At 39.0% G+C, this 26,321-nt stretch overlaps 1 protein-coding gene across 7 annotated transcripts; it reads left to right on the top strand.

The window, feature by feature from the left end:
* Window positions 1–659: 659 nt before the first annotated feature.
* MARCHF7 (membrane associated ring-CH-type finger 7) lies at window positions 660–25,409 on the top strand. 7 transcript variants are annotated; one of them, XR_007777956.1, is made up of 11 exons: window positions 660–800; window positions 6,424–6,574; window positions 10,691–10,849; window positions 12,923–13,091; window positions 14,679–14,846; window positions 16,446–17,559; window positions 17,810–17,979; window positions 19,172–19,304; window positions 20,665–20,778; window positions 22,617–22,665; window positions 24,507–24,597. XR_007777956.1 is itself a non-coding variant. In XM_030240574.2 (11 exons), exons 2-11 carry the CDS (start codon window positions 6,434–6,436, stop codon window positions 24,753–24,755), a joined length of 2,229 nt encoding a protein of 742 aa, XP_030096434.1. In that variant the 5' UTR covers window positions 660–800; window positions 6,424–6,433; the 3' UTR covers window positions 24,756–25,409. The 7 variants fall into 7 exon arrangements, 5 of the variants coding, with proteins under 5 accessions (XP_030096434.1, XP_030096427.1, XP_030096441.1 ...); XM_030240574.2 differs by lacking the exon at window positions 22,617–22,665 and having other exon boundaries at window positions 16,446–17,240; window positions 17,406–17,559; window positions 19,172–19,281; window positions 24,507–25,409; XM_030240567.2 differs by lacking the exon at window positions 22,617–22,665 and having other exon boundaries at window positions 16,446–17,240; window positions 17,328–17,559; window positions 19,172–19,281; window positions 24,507–25,409.
* The last annotated feature ends 912 nt before the right edge of the window (window positions 25,410–26,321 follow it).

The following is a 26,321-nucleotide window of genomic DNA, read 5'->3' as shown; positions in this document are numbered from 1 at the left end:
CTCTGGACTCCTTAGCAATAACATAACCTGTCTTCTTCAGGGCCTGGCTCAGAACACTGTGTGAAGTGTCTCCCATGTTCTGTAGTGGCCAGGGACACTGGAAATCAAAATTTGTTTAGGGTTGCTAATCTAAATGCTGTGATTGTGTGAAGACTTGGCATTTTAAGAATTTGGGAAGATTATCTCCTGATTTCTAACATCAGGCAACATCTCCCCTTCAAGTAAAAATGGCTGCCAATGTCTGTTACTTTCTAGAGGACAAAACTGTGGCCTCAATGCAGTTAAAATGAATGGCAATTCTGTTGCTTTGCCGTTGAGAGGGCTCTGTCCAACATCCCCATCCCACCGCGTCTTTCACGGACAGCCAGGTGTATCCGCTGACGAGAGACAGGGGAATTAATTTACAGGGCTCAGGCAAGGAAGAGAATGTGACACAGACAGAAAACTCAAAGAGCGTGTTGCAGTTTTCAGGCTGAACGTGGAAGACGATTCGGATGTCTCTGGAGATGCTGCTGGACGCACTAAAGGGAATCCTACCGCTCCCAGAAAGGTTTTCCAACTCCCGCCCGCGCTCTCCGACGGCCGCAGCTCCGCCCGCACTCAGGCTCCGCTCAGGGCTCCGCCCCCGCCGCGCCCCTTCCGCGGGACCGGCCCGCGCGGCCGCAGTTCTCGCGGGAGCTGGGAGTGTTCGCTCCGGGCAGCCGGGCGGTCTCGCGCCGCCGCCATTGTGTTGCGGGAGCGGCGCGAGCGGGCGGCTCGGCCCGGCCCGGCCCAGCCTGCGCGGCGGCCTGGCCGTTACGGTGAGTACAGACCGCCCGCGGTGGGCCCGCCTGCGGCTTGGCCCGCTCCTGCTGCGGGGCCCCGCCCGCCCTGGCGGCCTCACGCTAGAGCCGGGGAAACCATTTTGTGCCTTGCTGGGACCGGCCCACCCGCCCTTCTCTCCGCCATCGCCGTCAACGGCCCCTCGGCACCGCGCCCGCTCTCGTAGCAAGGCTGTGTGACACCTGGTGACCCCTGTTCCTCTCCGCCCTCCTCGCGGCCTCTGCCTGGCCGTTGGGGCCAGATGCTGCCCGAGTAGCGGAACCGGGTGCGGCCGCGGGCCCCGGCCAGGCCCGAGTCGTGCGAGCCGCTTCCCAGGGCCTGGCGGGGGAGGTGAGGTGCACTCGGCGGCTCTGCAGAGCACCTGCTGGCTGCGAGAACAGCCAGCCTTAGGGCACCAGCCGTGGCAGCGTGGGCAACCATCGACATTTGTAAATATTCTTGCTCCTGAGAGGTTCCAGAGAGGCTCCCGAGTTATTTGTCAATTTTACTACATTGACGATTGAGAAAATAGCCGTAGCGAAGAATTGCAGAGTCTGAGAGAAAAGACTCGTGAGCTCTGTCTTGCTTGTCATAAAAACGTGATTGTGAGTAAGCTCCGAGGAAGACACGTGAGCATGTTTTCTCCCGAGGTTGCTCGGGAGGAAATTTACGAATAGTTTTATGTTAAACCACATAAAAACATGTAGACATGAGAGCTCGAGTCTTAGGTAGAAGTGTCAGTGCATAGTTCCAAGCTAGAAGAATTAATTTAGGAGCAGGCAGTGAAGCTTATGCTTCCCTCTGATGGAGGGTACAAGATTGCTTAAAACTGGTAGTAATCATGGAAGCTGGCAAACGCATTACTTACTTGTAGACGTGATTACCTGAAATTGCTCCTGTTTTATTGATAGAGAGGGTCAAGGCAGAAGAGAAATATTTTGCCTCTGTGTTTTGTGAATCCCTTTCTGGGAAGGGGTATAAAAATGGACAGTTAAGGATAGTAACTGTTTTTGTCTTTTGAGATTACACTGCTTTCTCTCAAAGACCTCTTGGATCTTTTATCACTTTGTTATGTCTATCCGTGGCTGTGTTAGGTCTAGTTCATCTTTTACAATGCTGTTGGAGGGATGACAGATCAAAGAAGGCAGGTCATTTGATCTGTGTGCTCAAAAGAGGCTGTGCAGCTCCACCTCCTTTTTCAAGTTGGTCATCTGTTTCTCAGGTGTGACTAAAAAGTTTTATTTCAGAACTTGATTTCTGACCAAGTTTTGAGAGATATTGCATATGTCCTTTATTTCAGGAGGTTCTAGAATTGTTTCAGTTTTTTTCATGAGGTTTTGATTGCTGCATAGTGTAACATGGCATAGGCTGGTGAAATATGCTGCTTTGATAAGAAGAGTGCTGCTCATCCTGCTGTACATGTTCTCATTTTTCTATTGCTGGGTATGAGTATGAGTAGTGTTAAAATAATGGAGAAGCCAGAAGTGCATTTTTGCTGGTTGATGTGTTGAGGGTTCACAATGAATGGCACATCAGGTGTGATATTTGAGTAAGGTGTTCCTTTGCTTTTTGGCAACAACAGGCTTTTTAATCAGTTCAGACTACAACCCAATTTCTGGTTCCATGATAATTGTTATTGTTTGCTCAGAGAAGAAATTTAAGTCTTTTTTGGTCTCACTACCTTCTATGTAAATTGAAGTATCTATTTGTCATTACAGAACTTGCTACAGCATGTTAATTAACACTTGGGGTTTGTTGAATTCCTGTTTGTGTAAACAAAATGAGGTTTTGAGTGTTTTTCTTCAGGAAAACCCTTAAGATGATGATACTGTTTAAGGGAACCATTCTCATTCTGAAATTTTGTATACAAGCTCAGTATTCCCTTTGCAGGAAAGTATTGTTGTGGCTTTAATAGTGTGGTTTCTTTTTTAGCATGAGAGCGTTGTATTGCTCTGTGATAGCTTAGCATGCTCACCTTATTTATAACCTCCTCATTGTGTTACCATGATCAGCATAAAACTTGTATATGTTTTGTTTGTATTCAAGCCACCTATGAAGACAGTTGCATCTCAGGCTTTCAAGGTACAGTGCCTAAAATGGTATTTGGAGAACTCTGGGGAAAAAACTCCAAAACCCAAAAGACATCTTACTCGTGTTGATCACTAGAGGTGAAATGCCTAGACCTAGTTTTGTCTATCTAGTAAATGGACATCATGGCTCCATTGACTTCAACTGCATTTCTGTCCATCTGGGTAAGACTGAGGAAAGGCTGAAATAATTTGGGTTGTTTCGCCTGGAGAAGAGAAGCCTCTGGGGAAACCTCCTTGCAGCCAGCTATTTAAAAAGGGTCTGTAAGAAAGATGGGGACAGACATTTAGTAGAGCCTGTTGTGACAGGACAAGGAGTAAATTTAGGAAGGCATTTTTTATGATGAGCATATTGAACCATGGGCACAGATTGCCCAGAGAGGTGGTGGATGCTCTGTTCCTGGAAACATGCAAGGTCAGATGGGATGGGACTCTGAGCCATGTGATCTCATTGAAAATGTCCCTGCTTATTGCAGAGCGGTTGGACTACATGACCTTGAAATATCCTTTCCAGTTCAAACTATTCTATGATTTCTCCTAGTTGAATTGCAAATAAATTTTATAATGGATGCCCAGAAATTGAAAACCTCTCGGGCAGCAGGTTTTTAAAAATTATTCATCTTAACAACATGCTTTATGTCACCAAATCTTTATTGAAAGGTAAAGGTAAAGGTTGAATCTGATATCCTTGACCAGAATTTCTTTGCCTAGATCATAAGGCCTTTTATTCAGCATCTTTTCACTTCTACATCAGACATGGCAGATATCAAATGCCTATTCTTATGTTACTCTGATTGATCTTTATAGCAGATCCTTCTCATTTCCTGGCTGAAATAAAGACTGCAGAAAAAAAGTAAGGTTGTATTAAGGAAATGAATCACAGTGTGCATACATAAACTGACATGTTAAATTTTGCCTTTCCTATCATGCTGCCTTAACTTGGTTTAAACATCTCTTTTTAGATATAGTTTCTGCAAGATTTCTTTACTTATAGAAAGAAAATACTCTATAGATAGTATTATCCTGACATACTGTGATTGAAATCACAACCTGTGCTAATTTACAAGATTAGGCTGATGAGTAACATTGCCTGTCCTCTTGGGGCTACCACTGAAGGAGAAAATTAGTCTTGTGCCTATTTATGTGTGTCTGTAGAAGGAATTTGCTAATTTTGGACTCCATTTCATCTTCTGCAGGTAGTTGGCTCTGGTGTCCAGTCTTCCATCCCATTGTGATCTGTGTAAATGCTCTTAATCTGTTCTGTGGATGGTGCATAAGCAATTTTATTAGCATTAGATGATTTATAATTTAGTCTTGGAAGTTGTCTTATACTTCTGTCTCCTCCACTAACTCATCTGGACGTTAATTCCTACTAATAGGAACTTCCATTCCTTCTGGAACCTTTGCATTTTCCATGTGTGTCTGTGTCTGACTTTTATCTATGCTATTTAATTCATCTGGTTCCACACCTATCTGAAACAAAGTGATTCAGAAACAGAATGATCCATAGTAGAGGAGATAATGCCAGCACTCTTTGTTGAGTACTTAATAGTACAGAATTAGATCTGTTATTCTGTGTGTTTGTTCCTTGTATTTTATATCAGAGAAAACACAGACAAACAGTGCTTTGAGTATCAGATCTCATCAAGACATGCGGCTGTTCTGTCCAGCCTACACACTAGTCTATATTATTGTGATATTATTTTAGCTTTACAGTTTCCAGCTTTGACAGTTACTTTCTTACACTCATTGAAGCTTCATTCAAGTACTAAACTTGTAGAGCACATCATAACCCTGAAGGATAAATTAACTATCATTACAGTTTGAGAATAAATATGATTGTTACATTTTACTGAACTAATGATCCAACTGAAGTGCTGTACTTCCACAATTAACTGGGTTTTTTTGAACTCTGGACTGTTGCTTAGAACATTGTTATTGATACAGATATGCTTACAAACTGAGAATTGCATAAATTGCTGAATATTTACCAAAGGTTTTAAATGGGATCTGGGAAATTAAATTAATTAATTATTTCAGTATATTGATGCAAAGTTGGGCAAGTGAGCGTTTTAGATTCTGAACCAGATCTTTTTTACCTGGTGATGGCTTTGGCAAACACAAATAGCTTATTGGTGTTGGAAATGTGGTCTAGAAGCAGATGTCCTCTGTAATACAGGCCAGTAGCTCTTTTGTATGTAAAGGTAAACAGTCACTTAAACCTGATATAATTTAGAGTCCTACTTGCAAGATTAAGCATTTTGGCTGCTCTTGTAAAGCTAGCTAACAACTGAACATGCATGAGAACAGTGGTTAAGTAAACTAACCGCAGCTGTCCATACTGTTAGGTCAGTGGAGTTCTGTACAAACTAATTGGCTTTTACCAGGTAGAATATTTAGTTCAGCATGACTTGAGCAGAGATTAAAAGTGCTGAGTATGTGGACTCACCTTGAAACTGCAGCCAGACATTAAGTATGTCAGGATTGATGTAGCAGCTTTTTTGCAGAATATGATACTGATGAGTATGACTGAATTGGGGAAAAAGATGTGCTTTGTTGATGGACAGGGGGTTTTTTTATCAATATAGTTTACTCCTGTTCTCAGAAGGGTAGGCCAGAATTAGAAGTGGTTAAATAGACTGTACCTCTTTGGCAAATCACCCTGTATCAGTGGGATTCTCTGCCATCTGTTTGTTACGTGTCATGCTATTCTTTGTGTACGACACCACTGAGGATAATGGAAGTTTCCTTAATTTTTTTTAAGAGCCAATGTTTGTGGTCTGCTTCTGTCTCTATTATCCAGAGGAGGAAGAAACTAGCTGCCTTGACTTTTAGGCAAACATTAAGTCAGATCCCATTTCGAGGGCAGGGATGAGTATAGGAGCGCATCTCATGTGGAAAAGGCACCGGCATTTCTTTTGAAATGCCTAGAAAGAGCAAAGGCAGATAAACACTCAGCAAGTGAGACGTCAGTTTATGAATACACTTGTGGGATAGCCTGTGCTCTTTTGCCTATGTTAGCTTCCATGGGAGCTGTCTTTGGAGAAGTTGAAGGCAGATAGACTGCAGATGTGTTTTTTCACAGAAAAAGGGTGAAGTTTCACAATTTCAGCCCTGAGGAATAAGTCTGAATATAATTTCTGCAAGTGTTGAGATGCAGTTCATTAGCAAAAATGTAATACATTAATTTGAGAAATCTGAGTAATCTGTTCCTGACTCATTTTGCATTAATATGAGTACTGTGTGGTTCTTAAGGGACTACCTCTTACACTTATAATTGCAAGAATATATCGTAACAAAATCATAAAAGGGACTGTAGTTTTCTAATTAGGGATGGGAGGAGATATAAAGAAGAGGTTACAAAAACTAGGATAAGAATTTGTTTTCCCATTTTGCTGATGCAGTCAGACCAAAGCATTGTGTAAATATTTGTATGTGTGAGTCATATTTATGTTACACCCAGAAGGACCTGTGCCTATTTTGCATGAGTTCCCTGCTTCCATGAGAAAAAAATGATCAGTATGTCCTTCTACAGGATACAAAGGATGGAGTCAAAACCCTCAAGAATTCCTCGCAGGATATCTGTTCAGGCTTCCAGCTCTCCTGTAGGATCTAGAAGTGGAAACAGTTTATCTGATGCATATAGTACAAGAGAATCTTCATGGAGATTAGACTCTGGATACCAGGTAATGTATTTTTTTTCCTTTTTATATAGTATAAGTGATTTTAAAAGTATCTTTTTTAACCAAGAAAAGCCCTAAAACTTAGACAAACAGAATTTCTAAAATGCGAGAATTTACTAACCAGGTCAGTGACTGTAATCAGTGAATTGGTAGTTCTAGATTTTCTGGTTTTACCTGCTCTTGTTTGTAGCTGCACCTTTAGAAATCAGCTGTTTGATGAACGAGAGGGCATTCTGATAATATGGAACTATTTTCTTATGAGCTACTGCCATCTTAAATCTGGGTAAATGGAGTTTTTGTTGAGGGAGAGGTAAGGGTTTTGTTTGACCTTTGATGTGTGTAGGGCATTACACCTAATGTGTTGGTGATGCAAAAAGTGTTAACTGACAACAGTATATTGTCAGTTAACAAGGCTGTACTGTTCTGCAGCACCTCCTGTGTTTGTATTTTGACAAAGTAAGAAGAGGAGCTTTAGACTCTGTTTGACACCGGCCAAATGCCAGGCACCCGCAACAGTTGCTCACTCACCCTCCCTTGCTGCAGCTGGGCAGAGGAGGGAAAAACTTAATGAAGGGTTCATGAGTTGAGATAAGGACTGTGAGAAAACACTCCATGGGCAAAACGGGCTTAACTTAAAGGTACAAAGTGAATTTATTACTAACAAAATCAGGGGAGGATAATGAGAAGTAAAATAATCCCTGAAAAACACCTGTTCTTCTCCCAGCCCCTCCCTCTTTTCCACTGACAGTGCATGGAGACGGGATTTTGGTCAGTTCCTCGCCCAAGGTTTTCTTCCTCTTGGCTCAGTGTCCAGAGTCCTTCCCCTGTGAGGCCGAGGGGTCCCTCCCATGGGAGACAGTTCTCTGTGAACCTCTCCAGCATGGGTCCATTATCATGAGCAGCAGTCCTCCCAAAACTACTGTGGCGTGTGTCACACTTCCACAGGATGAAGTCCTTCAAGGACAGGCTGCTGCAGCCTGGGAGCTGGTGCCCTCTCTCTCCATCGGATCTCCCACTGGATCACAGCCTTCTCCAGGAATTCACCTGCTCCAGTGTGAGCACCTTCCCCCACTGGCTGCGAGTGGGTCTCTGCATTCCCAGTGGACCCGTGGGCTGCAGGGTGACAACCTGCCTCACCATAGTCTTCACCACAGCCTGCAGAGGAGTCTTAGTTCTGGTGCACCTCCTCCCCCTCCTTCTCCACTGGCCTTGGTGTCGCTGTGTTGTTTTCCCTCACATGTTCTCACCTTCTACTCTATCGTGGCTGAAATTAAAACTGCATCCCTCCTTTTGTTTTGATTTCTGAAATCTGTCATCACAAGAGGTGTTACCACAAGAGGTGTTACCCCCATCTCTAATTGGCCTAGCCTTGACCAGCAGCCCGTCCATCTTCAGAGCCATCAGGGATTTGCTCTGCCAAACATAGTGGAAGCTTCCAGCAGCTAATTACAGAAGCCACCTCTCTGGCCCCCAAGGTTTTTGGCAGCTACCAAAAACCACACTCTCTGAAACCAACAGAGACTCACATTAGCCTGTCGTGTCAGTATGTTGGTACAGCTGGGCTTTCTGTGCACTACACGGGACTGAAAAAGGGTCTTTTGCCATTTCACAAGCAGCATTTTACACTAACCAAGCTGCTTTTTTGGGGAAGGGGAGCTGTACTCAAGAGGAAGTATTCACGCTGTGCAGGTACTTGCAGTTTGGGAGGCTATTATGGGAAGCAGAGATAAAACTACTGTAGAAATTATTTTTGACACTTGGAAGCAACAGATAGCAGTTTGGCTCAATTATTTTAGTGCTTTTTTTTCTGCTCCTGTCAGCAGTTCTCACCTCAGTTTCGGGCCCAGAAATGCAAGCCCATATTGGTCTTTGAAATTACAGAAACTTAACTCTGTGATTAAATGTTCATATTTAAACAAAATAAAAATTCTTAGGAGTTTGTTCCCTGCTGGCAGGCTATCTGGGACATTGTATTATATAACGCCTTTTTGAGAAACAGTTTTACAAGTAGTAGAACGTTATTTTTAGCACAGTTAAGTGTATGTGTGTTACATTTTTGTTATCTTCAGCATGCATGTGCTTGTTATTATATAGGCTACAGTATATGGGCTGAATGTACAAGGGGAAGCAGTTGTCAATAATTTTTGCATTTTGGAGTCCTGCATGTTTTTCGCTGTCTGGCTGCTCAGAAATACAAATCGAACAATCTTACTCTTTTGTAGAGATATATATATGGATGCAGTCCACACAATGTACATATACTGAAAGCCATTGATGAGAAGTCTTCAGCTGAACTGGTGCTGTTAAAAGATTTTGACACAACGTATCTTTCATTATTTCATCCATTACACGAACTGCAATGTGTTCACTGCACTCTGTATTCTTTTGACTATTTCTTGTTGAGCAAAGTGCTTCTGAGTTGAGGAATGATCTCGTAACACTTGCCAGTTAAAACAGTAGGGAAAATATTTGTGTAGAAGATTATGTTGTATCCCTTTTTTCCACTCCCGGTTTGTAGAAGGTAGTCTGAGAACTCATTACACAACACTGGTGCTTAAAACTGATAAAACTGTAGGAAGCTCCCTCTTTTGACTAACCTTTGGTATTTACAGAGCTGGAAGGAGCAAACTGCCTTATTGCTGGCAGGTTAAGATTACAGAGGCTGGAGCAAGAAAGTTTTAAGTCCAGTCAGATAGGAATACAAAGGACAGGCGTTTTCACTTTGTTAATCCATTCAGAAACCTACCATAAAGTATTTAAGATCTAGTTCAGTTACAAATAATTAAAAATTTGTCATTTAGAAGAAAAACTTGGACTATCAGTAATTCTTTAGGTATAAGGAGGACTTGGATTTTTAATACAGAATTTCTGTAGAGAGAACACTTGATTGTAAGTCAACTCAAAAACTTCTGGGACAGATCAGTCAAATTTATATTTGGTTTTGATTAGGGCTAACAAATAAGAAAGGTTTCTGTTGGGTGGGTTTGTTGTTTTGTGTTTTTTTTTTTTTCATGCACGTGTGGTATTCTTGTACGTCATGCACTTTTGAGATTGATCTGGGTACTAGCCCCTGCTTATCTGAGGAGGCATAATGAAGAGGTTAATTGTAAACTAATCAGATGTATGGGATATAGTGTTGTTGCCAGGTAACTTTAAAATAAAAAAAATCAAACTCATGTCATGGTATGAGAAAAAAAATCCTATCCTTTACGATACAACATAGTAAACATTCTGTGACAAATGAATTATAAGTTTATTTTTTTTCAGTGGAAGCATAGGGTCAAGAGCAGTTTATAAAATTATTTTGAATGTTTTCTTGATAACATTTTTCAGCTACTGAAAATAGACACCATAACCAGAATACCTTAGGTAGGGCTTTAATTGTTAAGTTCTGACAAGGGATTTTAAATAGTCTGAAGCTGAAATGAAGGAAGAAAACAAACTGAGATTTTTGTATTGTTTTGGTTTGGCTTTGAATGCTTTGTTGTTGCTTTTAAGAAATGGTGACAGCAGCTACTGTTTGTAGTACTCATAGTTCATAGAAAGAGAATGGACAAATAATCACTCAAAAATGCTGCTTAGTGTTAATAAAATGGTTGCATTTCTGTTATTTCTATTAATTTTGCTAATCTCCATGATTATTATAGGGAGCAAATTAAACTGCAGTCTCTTTCCTCAATTATAATCTATTAATTGAAATTCAGCTTGTTTTAGTGGCCAAAGAGGTGCTTTTGTTGTTATAGAGACCCCTTCTACACCTGTGGGGTTTTTTGCATAACACTTAAAAATTAGGCCCTTAATTCTGCCCTGTTGCTGCAGTACCTAACTCAGGCCAATGCCTCAAAAGCCTTAGATTTTGACTTTTTATTGTCCTAGTTCAAAACAGAGGACAGATGAAGGAGCTGCTAAAAAGTACTTAAAAAAAAAGAATAACAAAACTTTCCTTTTGCCAGTGGTTGTCTCTAAGCCTGTTTCATTTCTTGACTATCCCTCAAGGTTTCTTATTAAATGTTCCTAGATTTGTTACTGCATCCACTTCCCTGTATTTTCAATACTCAGACCAGATACTGAGTTATTTTTGAGTTACAAGATGCATATGTTAATCACGTTGTTTTTCAGGAATCCAGTGTATTGAATAGCTCCAGTAGAGACTGGAGAATTGGAGAAAGGGACACCCGTGAAACTCCTTGGAAGCTTACAGCGTCGTCTCCAACTCGCTACTCAGGGACACTTGATCACCCTCATTCTGGAAGGTTTTTGGGAAGCAGAAGCAGATTGGTGAGAGCTGTTAATGTGTGACAATTGGGGAAAAAATATTGAAAACCCAGGGTTTTATTTTAGTCTTCCCAATCTGAAAAGCTGCCAGCAGGGGTTCTCTGTAACATATTTAGATAAGTAGATCTTACTAATTCAAGATGGAGCAAAAGGTAGAAGATAGCAGCGTTTAAAAACATTCAGAGGATGAAAATAGTGATGTATATTAGTTTTACTAAGAGTTAAGAAATACATTTAAAGTCAGTAACTCTGTAAAGGCCATTTAAAAAGAAAAAAGGAGGGGGTGATTAGAATCTCAGACATGTTATAGTCCAGTGGATGGCAGAGTTCATATTACTTACACTTGTTCCCTTAGGTATTTCCAGTGGAGTGTTTCTTGGGTGGTACTAGCTTTTTGAGTTAACGTGAAGTTCATGGGTATGGAGACCTACTGTAGGAAATTTAATTGTGAGGTGTAGTTTATAGTCTGATTGTTCTTACTTACAAGCAAAAGAATGAGATTCAAGACTCAGGCCCTTAACTGGGTTTTAGAATGTGCCTTGGTAACTCCAAGAATAAAGTGGTTTGCTTGTGACATGCTTATGCATTGTAGAGTGACAGTAAAACACTTTAAAGTGCGGTAGAAATATTAAGATAGGAAAAGCAAAAAACTGTGAACAAGTTTGGCGGGACGATAGTGAAATTAAAATTCTACTCACTCTCAAAGGGAAAGATGTTTGGGCTCGCATCATTAAAGAGGTGTTGGTTTTCTTAGGTGAGTCGAAGGTGGAGACACTGATATATTGGAGGGTGAGGAGGGAGGGACTAGTGTGCACGTGTTGGCCTTCAGGGGAGGTCATGGTAGATACCTACCTATAGTTTCAATGCAAATGGAATCTGTGCTTCTAAGTGATCTACATATCTAGTTAAATTAGTGCTATGATTTTCAAGGTGAAAACCCTTTTTTTCCCCATTAAGGTTAATTATTCTCTTAAATTCTAATGCAAGTGAACCTTGCAGAAGACACTCTGAAAATTCCACATATCAAGTAGTAAATGATTAAAAAATAAGTGATATGTTAAATAGAAGATTAATAAGGGAAAGTATTCTGGCTTTGTACTTGGTTTCTGAATGTTGGTTTGTTTCTCTGTTTTTTTAAGATGAGATGAGGGAACTACTTAAGAGGCTTTTTGGTGTGAAAGAGTAAGAAGTTGTGGCTTAAACTTAGTACAAACCATAACTAAGTAGAAATAAACCACAGATATAATGCACTCTAATTTGGTTGAGCTTTAAAGGATCTTGGTTGTGGATAGTTTCTGGGAAGACAAACAGCCCAATTCAGCTTTTTGATTGAGCTTAACTTTTTCTTTTTTATATGAAAAAAATAAACTCGAAGTATTTAAAATAGAAAATGAATGCCTTAACTGTAAGTAACCAGATAAACAGCTTTGTGGGCTATTCCAGACTTTTTTTTCTAGGTCCTATAGTGCTAGTTTTTGAAAGCTGTTTTATTTCAGTGCTGTACACTGCAAAAATTGCTTTGTACCTGTTCTTTACTCTGAAATCCTTCAGTTGCACTTGAGCTATTGTAAGCAAAATATACTTGTTTCAGACAATTTTCCTGAAGCTCACTTCTTAGCTAATTATGTTTTAGGCTGATAAAAAATAAGTTGGCTTAGTTAAACTGTTAAATAAAATAATGTAGGTCTTCAGTTTTGGCCATTTCTTGACAGCAAAATGTGGTCCCTTGGGGATCTGTAAAGCTATATTTGATTGTATTTATAGCATCTTACAGGATAAGGAATATAATTTCCCCCCCTTTTTTGCAATAATTTTTTGTTGTAAGCCACGTCTATCTGGAAAAGAAATAAAATGTTGAATGTTATAGAAACTGACTTTTGTTGATAGGACTGTATTGAGTAAACCTAGAAATACTAATCAAGAGCACAAGCATAATTCCTACTTTATTTTTAAAGGAAAGGTTTTGTATCTAAAATTATTCTTTGCAGTGTTTGTGAGTTTGACATTATTTACACTTTTTGTGCAGTGTAAGCGCATCTGATGTACTATGTAATTTATTTTTTCATGTTATTTCAGTCTACATCTTCCTCTCATTTCACATCTGGGTGTTATGGTGAGTCTGAGAGAACTCAGGGAGCATATCCAAGACTGCATAGCCAGCAGCAAGATAGTGACTCAAAGAGACCTAAACTATCTTGTACATCTACCTCTTCTGTGAGAAGTAATGGCTTGGCTGCCTTTTCAGGTGAGTGGTTGATTGCTTGAGCTGAGTTACATCAAAATTGTCTGAGTAGTAAGACTTCAAATATTATGCTTATATCTTTCTTAATTAATGAAAATTTATGCCTGTCTGAAAAGTATGTTGACAATGATAACAGTGTCCAAAGTTCCGAGTATGCCATTTACATGGTCTTTTGAAAGTCCAGTTGTACTCATATCATTTCAGAATTATTACCTGTACCTATTCCATTTGTGGTCAGGCTGAGCTTTATGGCTCAAACATACCTTCATTGGTTAAGATTTCAAGAAAAGAATGAGTGCAGCTGCTCTTATTTCATGAGGCAAATGGTGTTGATACATCATTGTGTGCCAGGGACAGCAGAAAGGAAATCTTTACCATACTTAGCAATAGTTCAAGCACAGTGTCATTGCTGGTTAGAGCACTGTTGTTAGGGGTTGGGGTAGAAAGTGTTCCTTTTTTAGCAGGGCCTGAAGTCATTTTCTAGGTCCTGGCTAAAGAAACATTCTGCACTAAGAGCTCTTTCAGGAAAACATGAGATTTTCATTGAAGCTGTGGGTAATTTCTTGAAACTTGGATAGACAGAATTTATGCAATATGCCAACATAAGTCTAAAGCTCAGGAAGTAACAGTCAAAACCTTACACTGAAAATATTTCTAAACCATTTTGATACAGATCATTAAATTAATTCAGATTACCCTTGTGAGTATGGATTAATGGTTTTTTTAGTAACCCCTTATGAAATCGCATTGACATCCAAATAAAAATTACTAAAATCTTGCTCAAACCTCAGTATTATTGATACTTTCTTACTCTGTTAATAAGACAACAACCATTAACATTTCTCATTATGGTGTAGGACTGTTTATCTTTCCATTTCTACATAGGTTGGTTGTCACACTGCCGACTAATGAGTGATTAAATTTCTTTTTCTAAGTTAGCAATGAAGTGATATCAAGGTGAATTTTTCAGAGCCATTGAAGAAGACTCTTTTGGAACTAGAGTTTTGTCCCCAGCTGATGTATATACAGCTTGCTATGCAGTTGTTGGAGCTATTAATAAAAAACAAGATCCATTTTTACGCTGAAGTGTTTTGTTCTGTAATATGAACAAGGACAGTGCTAGTCATTGTTCTTAAAGTTGTGTCTAAACTGCATTTAAGCTTCATCAGCTGTTTTTATGAGAAATGAAATTTCATTTAAGTAGTTTCAAGTAGAATGGCAGCATTTGCTAAGTCTCAAGCTGCTCTTTTGCTATAATGTGAAACCTTTTTAAAAACTAGCTACCATTAGGAGGCAAGATGCTACTTGTCTCCCTCTTCTGTCCTGTAAGAGTGTTAATGGGTCTGACTCTTCACAAAAGTATTACTTCTTTTTGTTTGATGTAGCTTTCAGAACCAACTTTCTGCAAGATGAAGTAAGTGGCTGCATCAGCAGAGTGCACTTACCTTTATGTTGGCAGCTGGGTCCTTGGTCAGCCTAGTGGTAAACTTGCCCTTGATATGAATAGCGAAAATGTCTGTGTAAATGCCAGTTTTAATGGATTTTTAGATTATTACAAAAACAGGGGATTTATTTACTTTTTCTTTCTAGATTCCTCCTGGAGATGCAGTAGGATTCCTAGATCTTCGTCCGTAATGCTTGGCTCCCTTGGAACTGATCTGGTGAGAGAGCGAACGCAGTTAGAAAGAAGAACAGATCTGTCTGTTAATAACCTGCTGGATCCCAGCTACGGAAACAGTGACTTTTCACCTTCAACATGTATGTTTCCTGTAACTGAAAGCTCATAAACCTGCAGTTTGTATGGCTTTTAGTTTCTTAACATGTTCATAGGATCACAGAATGATTTGGTTTGGAAGGCACCTTTTGTTCCACCACCTGCCGTAGGCAGGGACATTTTCCACTGTCCCAGCTTGTTTAAAGCCTCCTCCAATGTGGTCTTGAACACTTCCAGGGATGGAGCATCCAAAACTTCACTGGGCATGTGTTTTTAATTTTTTATTCAAAACATGAACATAAAATAGATTTTAAAGTGTCCTTTTAAATAAAGTTAGTTGGCCACTTTCCATGCGTTGACCAAACCATCGAAGGATATATGAATGGTCTAGCTTGTAGATGCATTGTGGTGTTGATGGTCGCCTAAAGTAAAGTAAAGCTCGTTTTTTATTTGTCTTAAAATCTCTTTGTATTTAGTTATGGCAAGAGAAATAATGTTGATTTGACCCAGGAAAGTTTTTTCTTAAAGGTGCATATTATCTCTATTATCTCTTTTTATTTGGGTTCTCAAATGGTTCTTAGGGAAAACTGCTCTACCACTGAAAATAAAAATGAATAAACGCGCACTTGACATGAGCTGAGAGGTTTGTCTCGTGGCAATGGCTAGGACTAGTAAGGACTTCAGCACTGTAATTTTCACTTTCTGTTCAGAGTGCTGTGACCTTCTAAAACTGTCTCAGGGGAAGCTCACCGTTAGTCTTGATCTGCAACCTCTTGCAGATGCATTAGTTGTATTTTGTAATAAAGAAGTTAAAGAAAATGCCACATTTTTAAGTATAGAAGATAAACAGAAAAGCTAAAAACTACTTTCAGAATTTGTCCTGGAGTCTTGCCTTGACAGAAGAGTATATTTTGATGTCATCATACTCCTAGCACTTTTTAATAAGTGGACAGTTCAGCTACTCTACTTGGTAGAGCCTAATGGAAAAAAAGGACCGGGGAGCAGCCTTGCTTTGGACTGTCTATGCTGCATTTCTAGCAGTAGTGCTGGTATTAAGTGCTATTAAAAAACTCCCAGCTGTGTTCCCCAATGTGTAATCAAAAGCATATGGTAGATGATTGGCATCTGTGCAGATGTTTTGTTAGCTGGAATCTGCCAGGTAAATAAAGCTCATCTCAAGCAGTAAATTGTGATTGCAAGGCAGAACCCGTTAAAAGAAAGTCACCAAAACTGCAAAGATGAAAGTTTTTAAATTGAGACTACATAGAGAGCTTCTGTTTCCTACCTTCATCTCTCCATGCTTGTTTCTTCTTCCCCCTTTTCCCACCCACAACCACCCAGTGCAGCTGTTTGAGGAAGGAGACTAGCCACCTCAGCTGCTTCATGTGAACAACGGTTCGTCTGCAGTGGAGTTCTCAGTGTGTTGAGCTACTCAGCATTTACAGAAGATGTGCTTGTTAGAATGATAGAATGGTTTGAGTTGGAAGGGACCGTTAAAGTCCCCTAGTCCAATCCCCCTGCAGTGAGCAGGGACATCTTCATTTAGTACAGATTGCCTAGAGCCCTGTTGAACCTAACCTTGAATGTTTCCTGATGTGCACAAACACATCGTCACAGTATTTTCCTCTGCTTTTCTGCAACAGATCTTCAAGACAGGCCTGCCTCTTCATACGCAGAGGGAGCAAGACCAAAAGAAAACTCATTAAGCACTTTGAGGCTGAATGCACCCATGAACCGCCAGTTGCCTTCTGATCATCAGCCATCTTTTTTCAACAGAGACTCTAACATTAGCTCTTCAAGATCCAGCTATTCTTCAAGACAAAGGAGAAATGAATTGGAATCTCCCCAGAGGAGTGTGCAGCCAGCATTTTCTCTTACTGCCATTAGAGATGAACCCCCCTCCTCAAGTGGTTCCGAAAGGATTTTATCCTCTCAGAGGTCATTCAATGAGTCTGGAGCTGACAGTGAAGGGAGGCGCACAACCAGACAGCTGCTGTCTCGTTTAGCATCTAGTATGTCATCTACGTTTTTCTCTCGAAGGTCTAGCCAAGACCCATTGCATACAAGATCGTTAGGCCCTGAAGAGTCAACAGTGGTCCCAAGAGTTCAAGCTACTGCTCTGTCAAGTAGTAATGGAGCTGCAGCTCCGGAGGTTCCAGGACTTCAGTCATCCGAAGCTTCTCAGGGGTTCAGTTTTCTTGGACGAAGATGGGGTTTATCAGGAGTTTCACAGAACCGCAACTCTGATTCTGATGGGGAAAGTTACAGACCAGACACTGAAAGTAGGAGCACAGGATCCTGGTTGTCATCCTCTTTGAGGAACAGATGTACGCCTCTCTTTTCCAGAAGAAGAAGAGAAGGACGAGATGAATCTGCAAGGATCTCTACCCCTGATACAACTGCTAGATCACAGCATGTCTTTAGAAGGAGAGAGTCAGGTGAGGAGACCTCTCTTGAAGCATCAGATAGCCCTCCTCGGGCTTCTGTTAGCAGACCAACGCCTGCAGTATCTGTTATTTCTACAGCTACTGCCTCCCCACCGGATTCAGGCTCCAGTGGAAGACGTTCAGGAATTCTGCCTGCTTCTCTCTTTCGCTTTGCAGTGCCTCCAACATTAGGAAGCAGTCTGTCTGACAATCTTATGATAACTGTAGATATTATTCCCTCTGGCTGGAATCAGTCTGATGGACAAGAAAGTGGCAAGTCTAAAATACCACCTTCAAGAGATCCGGAAAGACTCCAGAAAATTAAAGAAAGGTAAGTTAGTATGTTCTTTTGCAACAGTAAAATGTACCTGTTCTAACCTGAGAGGGCTTTCTGCAGTCATGATTTTAAAAGGAAACTTTCCTTTAGAGGAGGTGACAACTCAGTTGTGTTCTCGCTTTTGTCTTTAAAGAAACTTGTTTTAATTCTCATGGGTTTGAGGACAGTTTGAAAAGTGGAATTCTCATTATAAAAAGTCCTACCTGGAATGTCACAGCATTTGTTGGTATTCCATCCTATTCAGCCTGCTTTTAGAAGATTCTGAAGATGAAGAGGGTGACTTATGCAGAATCTGTCAGATGTCCTCTGCAAGTTCTGACAACCTTTTAATAGAGCCATGCAAATGCACTGGAAGCCTGCGGTATGTTCATCAGGAGTGCATGAAAAAATGGCTGCAGTCGAAGATAAATTCAGGTAAAGCAAACTCTAGACCAAGGTAGACTTCCAGTTATACAGGGAGGCTTACTGGAAGGATTGCACTTACTGGGGTATTTAGTTGAAAAGCAAGCAGTGGGGACAAACAGTAGTGTGGCACTTCCAGGCTTTTTGTGTTCTGTGCAGCCTCTCATGTGAGTAGTTTCAAGAACTGTATTTCTTGTTCAGAGAGTTGCATTTTTTGGGGTTGTCTACTAAGATGTTGGATGAAAGATAGCATTGCAGAAGCGTAGCTTTAGAATTACTCTGCTGCTTCAGTGGTACCACTTTGGGTGGCATTTGTTCCCCACCCTTCCTTATGGAAATGGTTGTGCTTTTTTCCAAGACTTCTGTAGCTGAGCTAACTGTTAGCAGTGATAGGAATTTGAAAATCCAGAAGTTATTTTGAATTGTAACTACAGTATGTTAATTTTTTCTTAGAGATACTAACTCCCATTCAAGGCACTTTAAAAATGCTTGTTCAAAAATTACTTAAAAGTGCATATATAATTCTTTTAGAAACACTTCAGATATTGCATGCTGTAGAAATATTTTGTAACAGATTGATTGACTGGTTAGTAACTGTTACCTGCAGTATTCTTAAAAGTAGGTGGCTTGATAAAAGACATGAAATACTTCATACCAAAGGAAGGTGCTAGTATCTGACTTTTTTACTCAGCACCAGAGGATACACATCAGCAAAGGGATGTTTTAGAAGCCTCAGCCTGTAGAAGAAAAATAATTTGAATTATTTAGCTATATATGAAGACATAAGTCCACTATCAACTTGCTTTGTTCATGTTGTTGCTTATGGAGGAGTCTGTTTTAAAACTGGCACTTAAGACAAAATGTTACTTAACAATAACTTTGTTGTGGTTTATTTGTTCTTACTTTAAAATTCAGAAAGCCCAAGAAGTGATTTTATGCCATACTTGCAGGAAGAGGCATATTAATGCCCTGAGTGAATGTGAGGCAAAATAGGTGCAGCTGGATAGAGAATAAACATTCTACAAGGTTTAAATTCTGACAGTAGCAGATGTCATTACATTAGAGGCTTGCTTTTCTTCTAACCTTGCTGTGCAAAATAAAGTAAAAAATTATGTAGACTTTTTAATGTTTATAAGAGTGTGTCGTATGTTATAGATTGTTGAAACTTGACACTGAGTTTTCCCCTTGCCCACCACCCCACCAGGTTCTTCTTTGGAAGCAGTGACAACTTGTGAATTGTGCAAAGAGAAGTTGCATCTCAATCTGGAAGACTTTGACATTCATGAACTTTATAGGGCACATGCAAATGAACAAGTTAGTATATTTTACCTTATTTGGTAAGTGTTGCTTTAGTGCTGGGAGGGCAGTCTTTAGAGAAGCCAAATGCATCTCCATTTCAGAAGGGCTGTTATGCATATAAAGTAATGTTAATGTGAAACAGATTTTTCTCCTCAATATTCCAACTACCACTACCTTCCTGCTACGCTTCCTACAGCTGAGCTTTCAGTAAGTGTAATATATCTCTTTCCTTAATTGCGTATCTGTCATCTAGCTTTGTAATCCAGTGTCTGCCACATAGGTGCAGTGTGAATTCTAGCATGAGTATATTGAATTTTACAATCAGGCGTTGTCGCTTTTAGTTGGTTTTGAACACAGTTTAGCAGTTGTTTTAAACATACAATTACAAATTTCTTTTATTTCATTAGAGTGGTAGAAATTAACCTCTGTCCTAGCAGTTTCTAACTGCTCTTTCAAAAAATGTCCTAACTTAAAAATAATCAAAGGCCCATTGGTATTACTCTTGTTATTTAAAATAGAATATCTTAGACCTACTGGATTGTGTAATATTTAAAAAAGAGTAAATAACACAAAGCTGGTGTTTTTAATGAACTTTATTCAGAGGGGTTTTCCCTACTCTCTGGGTTGTAATCTGATGATATATGAAGACTAATGCTATTAGCCTACCTCAGATGTTTAAAGAAAATACCAAGTTGTAAGAATCCATGCCAAGTGACATCAATTTTTGGGTAAAACATCAGTCTTTAATTTTTTTATTATTTAAAGTAAGTTCAAGTACTCTAGTACTTGAATTCCTATCAGTTGGGGAAGTCTCTGAAAAGTCTATCTCAAGACATCTTGTTTTATTGCTACTGCTTATTGGTTGATGTCACTGCACCTTAATAGAAATAAGAACTTTCAATTTTTTTTCCTAAAGAATTGACTAAATTATCTGTTCAGCAGTAGCATTTTTAAAATTTTTCTCTTATCCTTTAGCAGGTAAGGAATTTCTCAAATATTTATAGCATCATAACATTCCTAAAATGTATTCCTTTATTTTGGCTTTCTGTAAAGCCTTGGGACCACGGAGAAGAAACAGCAATACTGGTTTCATTTCCCCAAGTGATATAATACTCTGATTCGCACATTCTTTTCTCTGAACTAATCAGGCTGACAGAGATTTAATTTGTAGAACTCTGTTTATCTTCAAGGATAACATGTTAGATTTGGGGTGGATGGGAAGAACCAGAAGTAAAATAGCTTTTCAGCAACTTAAATTTTTAGTATTACATTTTCCTAATTCTTTTGGAACAACTAGAGATAAATCTGTAATAATTTCATTAAAATCTAATTGTTCTTCTTGAATTATTTATACAGACATTACTGACATTCTGAATGTTTCTTTTGATCTCCTTTAAGGCAGACTATGAATTTATCAGCTCTGGTCTCTACCTTGTAGTGTTGTTACATTTATGCGAGCAGCGCTTTTCTGATATGTTAGGAACTGCAAATGAGGCCAGCACACGTGTCAGAGTAAGTATGCAGTGATTTTCTGGCAGGAATTACTCATACAGAGAACTTGGAAGCAGATTGTTACCCTGAGTGACCTTGAGCTAGATACCCAAGAAACACGCTTTTAAAACAAATTTAGGTTTAAAATGGGCTGTGCTTGTCAGTGTGCCGTGTTTGATTGGAAGCTGAAGGTACTACATAATTGCAGGTACTCTGCTTCGGAATACTTTCTGTCAAAGTTGTTGGTAATTCATTAGTTAGCACACAGCATACAGTTAGCATACATGTTGTTGTGATTATTGTGGATTTATGCAAAACTGGAAGGCTAATCTCTCTCTGTGCCAAACATGCAGTTAAGAATGCTGGACTACCTGATTTGTTTAATTTTTCTCATTATACAAGTCTATATTGCAAAGGTCTAGAACTTGTGTTTGTCTAGTGCACTAGACTAGTGCTTGTCTGCCAGAGTACACCTAAATGTGTACTTGAATATTAACATTCTGCAACAGTCTATAGCTGTAGCGTGAGTTCTCTGGTATTAGTCCAAAACTCTTTATTAGTTGCGTTTGACTGCATTCTCATCACTTGAAAGATCTGGCTTAGGGATGTGTTAAGTACACCTTTAACCAGTAAGAGATGAGCATACAGAGTTCTTTCTGCACAGTGATTCACTCATAAATCCTGTTTGCTACATGTTTATTCAATACTAGATAATTAATCATTGCTCTTAGTAAACTGAGCTCCTGAAAAGCTGGTTATTTTTAGTTTTTTTTCTTACATACAAAGGAGTGACAGTATTAACCTTTTCCAGTGCATATGGAAATGGTTGACTGCTAGAAGGTAGTAGATCTTTGGGAGAGGCAGGACTGTGCTCTACCTAATCTTTTAATGTATTAGAGCAGTGCTCCTCTTTTCTGTACAGCTCCAATGTAGAGCTTGTATTCCGTGCTCCAGTTTCTGTGCTCCAAGTGCAGAGATACAAAAGACACATGATATAATTGTAGTCAGCATCCAGCATGGATTCTTAGCTTGAGTGTATCGCAGAAGATGTTTTTACTGGTTTTCCATCGGAGGAGGCATTACATACTTCTGTGTGTGACACTGCATTTTAAACCAGTGAGAGCACCAATGCTAGTATTTTATATCAAGCATATGAGTAAGCTGTGGAAACTCTTGTTATCTGCTGTGTCTCAGTATGTCTCAGTATCTGGGCTTTTAACTGAAGCAGTGATGCAGATTGGCAGTGACAAAAGAAAATCACTTGGCTGAGACTTTTTAATTGTAGGAATTTTGGCTTTGGGTTTTGATGCCATGTGTTTCTTACATCAAACCACCATGGTTGCCCAATAGTAATCATGCTCTTAAGATTTTATTTATAAACAAGAACTTAATTGTATTTATGCATTTTTCCTGAACCACATTCATTCTAAGGGTTCTGTTTTGTCATATTAGTCATGAATTAAATGAAATGGATTTAACTAATGCAAGTCCTTACTGTGATTGTTTTTCTGCATCACAGTTTCTAGGAATGGTTTTCACTGAACTGACACTGGTTTATGTTTGCCGCTTTCAAAATTGATGTGTTCTACAAACTGTAGAACATGAAGATGATATCACAAGTTGCTACCACAAACATTTTGCAGCTGAAATAACTGTGCAATAGCAATTTGAAGTCTAGTGTGGGGGATTTATGTTAAATTTTGCATTGTTTTTTGTAAGTTGGGCAAATGGGTTAGGTAACCAAGATCTGTCATGAAGCTTTGGGATGTAAAAAGTGAAGAAAAATTTGCTAACTTGTTGCAAATTTCTGCAGATAACTTTGCAACTTTTAAACTACTTTCTCTCTGCCTTGTTTCTAGTTTATTAACCTTGCAAGAACTCTTCAGGCACATATGGAAGATATTGAAAGTAGGTGCTTCCCCTCTTTTCCTCCCCTCCCATTAGATCAACTCAAAGCTAATGAGTACAATCCTCCTTGCCAAGATTCATAATACTGAACATAATTACTGAAAACCTTACTCAGCAGTGCTTTTTCCATCATCAGTAGAATTATTTGAGGGGGAATCGATTTTACTTCTCCAATGATTAACTTCCCAACAGCACAGAGTTGTTTAGACCACAGAAGTGTTATCTGCAATCGATAACAAAATTCCTTAGTAGTTACAGTTTGGTTATTGCAGTTCTGGTAATTCATAATTACAGGATAAATGGTGACCTTCAGGTTGCTGCCTTTTACAAAGTAGGAAAGAAAATAATATGAAGGAAACATTTAGAGTTGAATTTTACTGCATTTAAATTAGACACTTGTATTGCCAATTTTCTTCCCTTTTTCTTGCCCTCTTCTCCCCTTTGTTTTTTCCATTCATACAAGCTTTTTGGTTGTGTGGGTTCCTTGATCAGATCTATCAGACCTCTTGAATGAAGTCTAAAGGTTGCCAATTTTGGCAAACTAAAGGATTAGCCTGCTTTTCGTCTAATGGCTTTTTTTTAGTGTGTTTAAATTCAAAACTATATTCTGATACATCTAAATTTCTGGTAAATATACCCTGGATCTATTTCTGAGCATGTTGAATAGGCAGTAGAAGGGTAGTTGGTCTACCCTTTTTTTCCTAGTGTGCATGTGTCTGTCAACTTCATATGGGTTTTCAGTACACAGGATGCATTTGGAATACTATAAAGAGAGTGTGTGTGTGAATGAAAAAGGGAGTTCTGGTTCAAGGTGATTATTTCTGCATTCGGAGCAGTCAAAGGTGGACTTGAGTTATGAATTCTTTCCTAAGTTATGTGCATCCTTACTAGAGGAAAAATTAATGAGTGTCATTTAACTCCTTAGTTCAGTTCTAGATTTGATTCATCCTTTAACTTGCAGGTGAGGAATACTGAGTTATAGATTTTTTATTGATGCGCTTCAGTTAACATTTCGCTTCTAAGAACTGAAGAAGCAAGAAGTCAGACTTTTCTTTCTGTGTTCAGGGATGGAACAAGTTACTCCAGTATAAATACTTTCTTGCCTGCAGAGCTGGCTTAAGAGGACATATTAAATTCCTGTTACAAAGAAGCTAACATTTTACAAACCTAATGTAGATGTGTATACAGACTTTTCTACCATAGTTGACAAGTGTGTATTTGTCTTTTGACTCACCTTGCAACAACAAAATCCTGTGCACACGTGGGCTTTGTGTTCATCTTGCATATGCTGAAAGGACAGGAGTGGAGAGCAGAGCTTCTTCCAAGTAGGCCTTGCATTAAGATATATATATATATATATATATATATATATATATATATATATGTATATATGTATATAATGTAAGAGCCTTTTTAGACTGCTGGATCATTCTAGGTATTTTAGTATCCAGATTGTGAACTTAGTATTAACTTATGTTGGGTGCTCCTGTCATGGATTGAGTATATCTTCCTCTGACTACTGCTGGAATTAGCCAAGCTAACCACTACATAAAAGTTGAATCTCTGGCATAATTAAGTTTTCTCCCTCTTATTTTGAGGAAGGAGACTAGGAGGACACAGCATATTGTATGTTCGGTTGAGTTTTGATTTGAAAATGTTGCATTTTTAGGATATGAGATGCATTTAAGAATTAAGTTATGTGATTACTCAGGGTTTGGGTGGGTATTGCAGTCTGCTATTTAATATTATAAAATCACCTTTATTTCCTCTACTCATCCTAAAGTGCTTTAATTTCACACATTTTTGTCAAGGCTTCTGATTACGCTGTGTTGTTCCAACAGCTTCTGAAGATGACTCTGAAGACTGATGCTGGTAGAACTTTCATACTGCAAGAAACAAACAGAATTGCTGCAGAAATGCTGAACTGGCAAGAATATCAACATGCATTTGTTTTATTCCTCTCCTTAGTAAAATGCGCATTGAATATTACTGTAGTTTTTGAAGCATTGTTGAATTCAAAATCAACTGCTGCACAGTGGAGCTCAGTAGACTTGAGAACTACTCAGCATGTGTGCGGATTAGATACATAGAAAGCAACTTCCCTTTTTAAATTATGAGGATGTTGTGCTTTGTTTTGGAAGACATCAGATTCTGAATATTTAAGGAAGCTCTATCTCCCTTTGTGTTTTCTTCTTACTGTAGTCAGACTTCTGGCTTTGTCTTACCAAGTTTTGCTCCTGTACTGGCACTAAGTGGTTATAGGGGGTTTCAGGGGGAGGGTGGGGATGCCCATGTACTTAAATAGGTTTTGTTTGGGTGTTCTTAAATGCCTCTTTTGCTGCATCATATAACTGATTGCTTCCATTGTTAATGAATGAACAGGAGGATAAGCAAGATACCGTGGAGATTGTTTGGGTTTAGGCTTATTTGAAGACTATTATTTAACTCAAAAAGCAATAAGAACTTGCAGTGGTCTTTTAATACTTGGTGATGGCTTTTTTATGTACCAGTTTGGAAATCTGAGATTATATTTGATATCATGTGGCTGTTCCATTATGGAATATCGCAGGTGTAAACTCTTGCATTTCAGCATTCCTGGCAGATATGCAACTTGACAAAGACCTCTGGTTGTTTAGTTTAATCAGACTTTTTTTAGATCCCACCCTCACTGTTCAAAGCACCGGTTATCAATGTGTTTTCTAGTGTTGTCACTTCTTTATAAATAAAGACGAAAGAGGTATGCATCTCTACTGGTATTGTCCATTTCATTTAAATGTGGATATCTACCAGAACTTGCACTTAAAAACATAGAAAGCTGGAATCTGTGGGATATCTTCACTAATGTTTCTAAATTCTTATCCAGATATTTAAGATTGTTCTGACCATTTTGGATTGAAATGCTTTCTATAAATGGTGGTACAATAAATTCTTATACTGTATTGGAATTGTATGTCCTACAGATATGTGTTAGTTTTGTAATTACCTCAGTAACAATGTATCGGCAAAGAGTGCAGTATGTTGAAATGCCATGAGTTTAGTTTATTGTTGCAGTATGTAAAACTAACTTGTGCAGATGAAAGGATGTGCCTTACCAGCTGAAATGAACTCATGATTTGTAGAGTTAACTTTGCTAGCATTACATGAGTTGGCCTGTCATCTCTAAGACTTGAAAGAAAATTGAATGCTAAGGAAATAGCATATTTCTGTGCCCATTCTGGTAACTTTAGGCATTTGGTGTCAACGCTTATAAGTATTATTCAGTAATTAGTTGAAATACAGCTCCGGGACATTCATATGAAAAGTGAAGGTCCAGGCATATGTGAAGATATTTCTAACTCATTTCTGAGGAAGGTGAATGGAAGTTTATAATAAATGTTCAATACTTGCTGGGCTAGATGGTACCGCTTAATAAAATGTCGTACAGTGAAGCAGTCAGTATTTTATATGCACTCAATACATTTAGGGTTACAAGCATGGGTTCTGATACCCTAATAAATTGATGACTTGAAGGATATTTTAAAAAATTTTTTCTCAGTCTTTGTAACAAAAATGACACCATTTCACTAAAGTGAGCGACGTAACGAGCTCCATGTACAAATGCGGTTGAAGTGATATGAGTGTTCAGTGTTCTACAGCCCTGTCGAGCTTCATTGCAA

Source organism: Serinus canaria, chromosome 7 (genome assembly GCF_022539315.1).
Source record: "Serinus canaria isolate serCan28SL12 chromosome 7, serCan2020, whole genome shotgun sequence".
Classification (NCBI taxonomy): Eukaryota; Metazoa; Chordata; class Aves; order Passeriformes; family Fringillidae; genus Serinus; species Serinus canaria.
This window is presented reverse-complemented; position numbering and strand designations above follow the sequence as displayed.

Coding starts and splice junctions, on each gene's coding strand:
- MARCHF7 (XM_030240566.2), top strand. CDS start 6,434: ATGGAGTCAAAACCCTCAAGAATTCCTCGCAGGATATCTGTTCAGGCT. Junction 6,575..10,690: donor GATTAGACTCTGGATACCAG/GTAATGTATTTT, acceptor GTTGTTTTTCAG/GAATCCAGTGTATTGAATAG. Junction 19,282..20,664: donor GGGCACATGCAAATGAACAA/GTTAGTATATTT, acceptor ATCTCCTTTAAG/GCAGACTATGAATTTATCAG.